The 8,689-nt window shown below is 34.1% G+C and overlaps 1 protein-coding gene across 1 annotated transcript; it reads left to right on the forward strand.

The window, feature by feature from the left end:
- The first annotated feature begins 1,231 nt into the window (after positions 1-1,231).
- Positions 1,232-8,636, forward strand: LOC128227054 (Krueppel-like factor 9). The gene is made up of 3 exons (XM_052937248.1): positions 1,232-2,008; positions 2,164-2,253; positions 5,939-8,636. Exons 1-3 carry the CDS (start codon positions 1,534-1,536, stop codon positions 6,169-6,171), a joined length of 798 nt encoding a protein of 265 aa, XP_052793208.1. The 5' UTR covers positions 1,232-1,533; the 3' UTR covers positions 6,172-8,636.
- The last annotated feature ends 53 nt before the right edge of the window (positions 8,637-8,689 follow it).

Here is an 8,689-nt window from a genome sequence, read left to right on the forward strand (position 1 = left end):
TTTGGCTCTACTTGGAATATAGACGAACTTAAGAAATTGTATAATACAAATTATATTGCAAAAATAACAAAACTATGACACTAACTGACATAGATTACAACCTATATAGGACCTTTAGGGGCTGTAAACACCCGCGAAATTTGACATTCTCGATGATTTCTTAGATGCAATTTCATAGGCTGTAAATGTAGGTTGTACTTTAGTTTATTGTAGCTTTCCTTCTTGTAGAGAGTAAATGGTGAAAACTTACCACTTAACGTTTCTGTTTGACATTTAAGATCATGTAATGTCAACAATGTCTACGCTCAGTCTCAAATCTGAGTTCAAACTCGAGACCTAAACTGCAGCTTTGCAAATCTGCTGAGTTGATTACCGGATGAAAGACTCACTATTGGTATTTACACAGAATGTGTAAAAAGTATTTTTAGGAGTTCTTTTGCCTTTCTGAGTATTGAGACTGCTTGTAAACATGGGTCTTCGTCCCGTCATGGTCATAAATATTGCCTTAAATGTCAAAGGTACGGATGTGGTCTTTAGTCTTTGCCACACTAGCGAATCCAGCGGGATCCAAGTTTATTTTGTATTTCAATACAGGTTAAAACTGAGTGTAATAAATTTCATCCCATTTCGGACTAGAAATCGTTAAAATTTTCATGAGAAGAACCGAATCCGAGTCTGTCAACATTTAAAAACAAAAATCGGTTCTGAGGGGTGCATGTAGAGGGTTATACTCATAGACCTACGTAACGCCCATTCTAACGTCAAATCCTGGACCGCCCTGGTTGTTAATATAGTTGTTTCTATTTTTGATATATGAACACTGAGCACTAGCATGTATTGTATTAACTTCACCGTGAGGTTATGCTGTTGAATGACTGACTTGTTAAAACATTTATTGATCAAAATTGACATACACATGAGCGGGCCCAGCGTTTGGGGAATTAAAAGGTGGCACAATTTTGGACATGCCATAAGAGAAATAAAACTTTTAGCTATATCTTCCATAATGACACACAAAAAATAATTTCGTTCGATATATATGTATTTTTTTTCAGGGGGGGGGGGGGGGTATGTATATGTACATGCTACAAATCATTTTCAAGGAAGTTTAGCCATTTTAAATGTTTGTAGCCAGTGTTTGTATTTTTAATCTCGCGCCAATTAAAGGTAGTTTCTAGCCAATGAAAAAACGGGACATTGCTGACTTCATTTCCGGGTGTACCACCACGCCCACACCACGTTGTGCAACCGTAAACATTGACTATCGTTGAGGAAATGTTCTATGTTTCAGAAATACCTGATCGAGGAATTTACTGTGTATTTAGGTGACAAACCTGCTATTCGATATAAAAGCAAGAATCGTATCGATTTCACGCGATGATATGTATTATGATGATAAAGTGACACCATAAATGTGTGTTTACAACACGTGTTGTAAAGCTAAACAAAGAAAGGTCACAGCATAACATCGAAAGGAGGGCGTGTCAACAAAAGTTGGACAAAAAGAGGAAATCAAATAGATCAGCAGTGACAATGACAATGATGACGAATATGGCTTCAGATCTCGAGGAAAAATTGGCTGCCGAATGCCTCGTTGCTATGTCAAATTCGTGTGGAATCGTAAGTAGGTCAACAGCTGATGACAGAATGGCGGAAAGCGTAACAAAAACTGAAGTGGATACGACGTTCACGTTAGCAAGAATTTTAACTGATCTCAGGAAACATAATCAGGAACCAGTTAATAATACTCAAAGCAATAGCATTGCAGTAGACATGCACAATTACAGTGATGTTTTGGGCAGAAATAAACGTGTAGACAGTGAAGTGGTGTCGCGAAAATATATGACAGAGACAACGCCCCTTTTACAATACGTTGGCAAAGACGAAGATCAGAACGCAGATACATTCACTGGGGTGCTACGAAAAATTCATAAATGCCCATACAAGTCATGTTTTAAGGTTTATGGGAAGAGTTCGCACCTAAAAGCACATCTCAGAACACATACAGGTAACACATAGCAATCTTGTTTACATACATGTAGAATAACAGTATTGTGGCATTTTTACGTTAAAATTATCTAATAAATGACTTACATCAGTGACTAAAAATAAGCAAATAATTTTTGCTAGTTATTACCTAGACAAATGCATTTTACATTTCAGGAGAAAGACCTTTCCCTTGTACTTGGGCAGGCTGTGGTAAGAGATTTGCACGATCTGATGAGTTGGCCAGACATATACGCACACATACAGGTATACAATGTGTGGTATTTATTCTCAATATATGTTTATTCGTATATTAGAATTTATATATATCATTATAATATATGTGACTGATGATGTTCCTTTACATGTAAATGTCACGGTACCGATGCACAAACAGGTGATGAGGAGGTGTGTAAGCGCTCCGGTAGCTCAGTTGGTAAAGCACTGGCTCTGATAGTGTGGGGTCCCAGGTTCGAGCCCCAGTCTGGCTGCACACTTTTCTCACCCTGTGCCATTTGGCGCCCAACAAGGGCAGCATTTTGGCAGCATAATGTGCTCTCCATGTTAATTATGTGTATTCCTTAACAATGGTGTTCATCAAATTCAAGGATGAATTTCCAGTTTGTGGGGAAGTTTGTCATGTCACCGATACCTAAACAAGTGATGAGGAGGTGTGTAAGCGGTCCAGTAGCTCAGTCAGTAGAGCACTCATCCTGATAGAGAGGGGTCCCGGGTTCGAGTCCCCATCCTGCTGCACACTTTTCTCAGTCTGTTACATTTGATATACTCAAGGGCCAAAGGGCTGAATTCAGAACAATCACTCTCACTCACACTCAATGAGTTAATCCTCTGTAATTACATAACAGTCGAGATATTTTTCAAGTGAAAGGTATATCCGTATTCACAGGTGTGAGTGAGACTCAAGTGTTTTGGGTGAGTGGGACATTTGTGAGTGCTCGGCGAGGCCACTTGAACCGCCCTCGAGGATTGGTTGTGAATACAAATCGAATGAGTGTGAGTGAAAAAGTTCAGGATAAGTAGAAAAGATGTATTATATCAGATATTTGGAACAAATAAGGGACATCCTCGTTCCCTTTTTGTCCAAAAGTCGATCAAGCAGTCCAGCCGCCTAGCGGCATGAAGTTAGCGGCCTGGTGGCCTAGCGGTCTAAAATTCCCCAAAACACAATCCAACAGCCCATAAAAAGGGGAAAATTCTGATATTCGCTAAAGGATGTTGATTTATGAATAGAAACATTTAATTTATCTTGTTTTAGAAAGGAACGCATATAAAATGCTTTGAAATAGGAAACGTGTTTAGGCCGCTAGTCACATGAGGCAGCTTGAGCTAGGCCGTCAGGCCCCTAACTTTACGCTGCTAGGCCATTTCAGGGAATTGATATGTATTTTCCAGCCTACATTCAGTTGGATTATTATTATTATTATTATTAGTAGTAGTAGTAGTAGTAGTAGTAGTAGTAGTAGTAGTAGTAGTAGTAGTAGTAGTAGTAGTAGTAGTAGTAGTAGTAGTAGTAGTAGTAGTAGTAGTAGTAGTAGTAGTAGTAGTAGTAGTAGTAGTAGTAGTAGTAGTAGTAGTAGTAGTAGTAGTAGTAGTAGTAGTAGTAGTAGTAGTAGTAGTAGTAGTAGTAGTAGTAGTAGTAGTAGTAGTAGTAGTAGTAGTAGTAGTAGTAGTAGTAGTAGTAGTAGTAGTAGTAGTAGTAGTAGTAGTAGTAGTAGTAGTAGTAGTAGTAGTAGTAGTAGTAGTAGTAGTAGTAGTAGTAGTAGTAGTAGTAGTAGTAGTAGTAGTAGTAGTAGTAGTAGTAGTAGTAGTAGTAGTAGTAGTAGTAGTAGTAGTAGTAGTAGTAGTAGTAGTAGTAGTAGTAGTAGTAGTAGTAGTAGTAGTAGTAGTAGTAGTAGTAGTAGTAGTAGTAGTAGTAGTAGTAGTAGTAGTAGTAGTAGTAGTAGTAGTAGTAGTAGTAGTAGTAGTAGTAGTAGTAGTAGTAGTAGTAGTAGTAGTAGTAGTAGTAGTAGTAGTAGTAGTAGTAGTAGTAGTAGTAGTAGTAGTAGTAGTAGTAGTAGTAGTAGTAGTAGTAGTAGTAGTAGTAGTAGTAGTAGTAGTAGTAGTAGTAGTAGTAGTAGTAGTAGTAGTAGTAGTAGTAGTAGTAGTAGTAGTAGTAGTAGTAGTAGTAGTAGTAGTAGTAGTAGTAGTAGTAGTAGTAGTAGTAGTAGTAGTAGTAGTAGTAGTAGTAGTAGTAGTAGTAGTAGTAGTAGTAGTAGTAGTAGTAGTAGTAGTAGTAGTAGTAGTAGTAGTAGTAGTAGTAGTAGTAGTAGTAGTAGTAGTAGTAGTAGTAGTAGTAGTAGTAGTAGTAGTAGTAGTAGTAGTAGTAGTAGTAGTAGTAGTAGTAGTAGTAGTAGTAGTAGTAGTAGTAGTAGTAGTAGTAGTAGTAGTAGTAGTAGTAGTAGTAGTAGTAGTAGTAGTAGTAGTAGTAGTAGTAGTAGTAGTAGTAGTAGTAGTAGTAGTAGTAGTAGTAGTAGTAGTAGTAGTAGTAGTAGTAGTAGTAGTAGTAGTAGTAGTAGTAGTAGTAGTAGTAGTAGTAGTAGTAGTAGTAGTAGTAGTAGTAGTAGTAGTAGTAGTAGTAGTAGTAGTAGTAGTAGTAGTAGTAGTAGTAGTAGTAGTAGTAGTAGTAGTAGTAGTAGTAGTAGTAGTAGTAGTAGTAGTAGTAGTAGTAGTAGTAGTAGTAGTAGTAGTAGTAGTAGTAGTAGTAGTAGTAGTAGTAGTAGTAGTAGTAGTAGTAGTAGTAGTAGTAGTAGTAGTAGTAGTAGTAGTAGTAGTAGTAGTAGTAGTAGTAGTAGTAGTAGTAGTAGTAGTAGTAGTAGTAGTAGTAGTAGTAGTAGTAGTAGTAGTAGTAGTAGTAGTAGTAGTAGTAGTAGTAGTAGTAGTAGTAGTAGTAGTAGTAGTAGTAGTAGTAGTAGTAGTAGTAGTAGTAGTAGTAGTAGTAGTAGTAGTAGTAGTAGTAGTAGTAGTAGTAGTAGTAGTAGTAGTAGTAGTAGTAGTAGTAGTAGTAGTAGTAGTAGTAGTAGTAGTAGTAGTAGTAGTAGTAGTAGTAGTAGTAGTAGTAGTAGTAGTAGTAGTAGTAGTAGTAGTAGTAGTAGTAGTAGTAGTAGTAGTAGTAGTAGTAGTAGTAGTAGTAGTAGTAGTAGTAGTAGTAGTAGTAGTAGTAGTAGTAGTAGTAGTAGTAGTAGTAGTAGTAGTAGTAGTAGTAGTAGTAGTAGTAGTAGTAGTAGTAGTAGTAGTAGTAGTAGTAGTAGTAGTAGTAGTAGTAGTAGTAGTAGTTTATTATTATTATTATTATTATTATTATTATTATTATTATTTTTAGTTTAATTATTATTAGTTTAATTATTATTATTATTATTAGTTTAATTATTATTATTATTATTAGTTTAATTATTATTATTATTAGTTTAATTATTATTATTATTGTTATTATTATTATTATTATTATTATTATTATTATTATTATTATGGTCATCTTCATCCATTTTCTCCTACATTTCTTCAGTTGTGTTTCACTCCGAGATGTAATTTCCACATTGTATAATGTAAACACCACCATAGTCAAACAGATAATCCAATATGATCATGTAAACATACATGTATATAAACTGTATTGGTCACTTGATGAAGTGGAGTGTTAGCGAGGCATGTGAATACAAACAGATCACTTGAGTGTCACTCCCCTTATTCCACTCAAGTGATGACTTGAGTGTCCCTTACGGGAATGTGGTTAGAGTGTGAGTTAGAGTGGATGTTCTGAATTCGGCCCTAAGACTTTTAATCCATTTGTAATAACCTTTATTATAAGATGGCATTTCTAACTTAAGCTTTTTATAAATCACTTCATGTAGATGCCAAGTGTCCATGTTAATGATTTAACTTACTTTAAATTCAGGAGAAAAGAAATTCCTTTGCCCATACTGTGACAAAAAGTTTATGAGGAGTGACCATCTTAATAAACATGCAAGGAGACATCCAGAGTTCCATCCAGAGGCCCTTAAAAGGGGTCGACATGGATCAGGAAACAGCACAGCAAGCCTTGGCAGCACGGGGACTCGTGCACACACTCCACAGACAGAACTGACCAGTGACCACTCGGACCAATCCAATATTGCTGTGTCTCCTTAAAAAATTTCCAGTGAAAAAATGATGCCATATTGATGCTTCTATGATTACTAGTAGAGAAATATTATTTGTAGCTACATGTAAATTCACATGCAATACAGTTTGATTTGGGGTTTTTCATTGCACTAAATCAAAAACAAATTATCAGTTATTACTGCTGAATTCAAGATAAAAATGATGGAATGCTAGTATTTCTGTTCACACTTTTAATACGACAATTTAAGTGCACAGTTTTAAGCCATGTACTGTAATAAGTTCTTGAAGAGAGTTTGTGCAGTCGACCTGTAATGAAAAGGGAAACTGATAACTTGATGATAAACTATTCGATGAAGGATTTTTTAATGCCAGTAATATGCATTGTTTTGGTTTCTTTAATTCTTCTGTGATATTGAAAGACAATGCATGTTCACAGGGTTTAACAAATCATCTCATTGAGAAAATGGGGTTTTGACATAACTTGGCATACTTACAGTCAAGTTACTAGGTTAATATAATGTTTTTAAGTCATAAAAGTAATTTAGTAAACATGCCTCTTCATTTGGTCTTACAAATTGTATCTTGATGTTTAGGAGATAATAAACACATAAACAAAAAAACCAACACACCAACATTATTATTTTTAATTATAAGAGTTCAGTAGAGCCTCAACATCATTGGTTGCTTATATTAAAAGAATACTTATATTTTTTCCAAATGCCTGCTAGACCTCTTGTTTAATTGTTTCTTCAGTACTGTAGCAGAGTTTAATAAGTGTTTTTATATGAGCACCAGTTTGTATATAGTTTATATTGGTAATTTAAAGAATGTTGAGTGTAAATGGAACAGTTCATAAATAACTTACCTGTGAAACAAACAATATGTCCTATTAACTATTGATTTCGTTTGTGTATGGAAGGTTATTTACATCTGTAGCCAAATTATGACTTTTGAAAGATTATTAACATCTGTTGCTAAAATGTTGACATCTGTTGCTAAAATGTTGACATCTGTGAGTGAAAGAGAATAATCATTGTTGTCACAGGTTTCCCATTTAAGTGTTAGCACTTAAGATTGGTCAAAGTTATATTTTTTTATCAAATATCTAAAAACATTACCTGCAAAGTTTACAACTCGTGAACTTGACATACCTATAGAAGTTTGCAATGTGTGCCAATTATGTATTGTATTATTGATACATGTTCTCCTCACTCAGTTTTTGATTTCAGATTTCATTTTAATTTGTGTCATCGTCACATATAATACAAATATTTAACTACGGATTAATACATTCAAATTTTAACTTTGTTTTAATGCTTGTTAATTAAAAAATCGCTCTTAAATATATCATCACAGAAGTAAAGCAGATTACAGCTAAACTTTAAACAACTTTTTAAAGATTTATCATTAAGACAAATATATAAATATGTATATAAATATACATAAATAAAATCAGAGTAATTTGAAATGATGGCATGAATTCAACAAGATCATATATGTATATATTACTCATATTTTGACAACATACTATATATTTGTTCATTTTATTTTGTTGTGGACTTTTAAAGTTATGTCCATGCCCATTAGTATTTTTATGACTTGACCCCACCCTGGTGTTTCCTTAGGACATACTCTCTCATTGGATTAGATGTAAAGTCAAAGTTATGTAGCAAAAGTTAAGTAGTTGTGTAATAACTCAACATAATCCAATCCCATGGTTTTTGGTTTATTTATTAGTTGCAGAAATATTTTTGTTCAAACCTTTTAAAAAAACATGCAAATTATATGAAATGTGCATTTAAATGACATGTGCTTAATGAATAATTGAATTATTAATTGAAGCAAAACGTATCGACATTGTTATCAGACAACTGAATAAGGAAAATCAAAGACTTATTAAAATCAAATACAATAATTTTATTGATTGTATCTGTAGTTGATGGGAGACAATCCAGATTGAATGATAATGATGTACTTATGAGTTATGTCTCTTTGCCTAAGCAGTGCAGATCTGAATTCCAAATGTGTTCATGAATAGTGTTACTCATTATCTCATCTTGTTCAATTCGTTCCGCCATAACTGTAGCTTTAGAGGTGACGAATCTATTGTGAAACTCTGTTATTACTTCACTTTAATATTGTTAAAGATACTGTTAGTTTTCTGATATCAGCCGTCTTCGCCCTTAGAAATAGCATCCGGAATGTAAAAAATATACTGTTTTCATTTGTGCTGACGACCATCTGTGATGTGTTAATTAAACATTTCATCCATAAAAATGAATAAGCCATCATGTTTCATTGTTTATTTTCTGTTACAATGTTTTAGATTGTATACAATGTTCATTTTTTCTCTATGATCATGTTGATACTTACATTTTATGGTTGCCTTCTAATTTGTTAGTGTTAAAATGTCTATTAATTCATATCGTTGACAAACATTTTGTTTTCTGTATATTTTTCCATCAGTGTAATAAACTATGGTTTTTAATGTTCATTGTTATTTGACTCAGAACATATTGTTTCCATAATAGCCACGGCCGTGTTC

This window comes from Mya arenaria, chromosome 3 (assembly GCF_026914265.1).
Source record: "Mya arenaria isolate MELC-2E11 chromosome 3, ASM2691426v1".
Lineage (NCBI taxonomy): Eukaryota > Metazoa > Mollusca > Bivalvia > Myida > Myidae > Mya > Mya arenaria.

What these genes read in the sequence shown, in the direction of transcription:
- LOC128227054 (XM_052937248.1), top strand. Translation starts at nt 1,534, where the DNA reads ATGACAATGATGACGAATATGGCTTCAGATCTCGAGGAAAAATTGGCT. An exon ending in ACATCTCAGAACACATACAG is followed by an intron (nt 2,009 to 2,163) that starts GTAACACATAGC and finishes TTTACATTTCAG; the next exon opens with GAGAAAGACCTTTCCCTTGT. An exon ending in ACATATACGCACACATACAG is followed by an intron (nt 2,254 to 5,938) that starts GTATACAATGTG and finishes CTTTAAATTCAG; the next exon opens with GAGAAAAGAAATTCCTTTGC.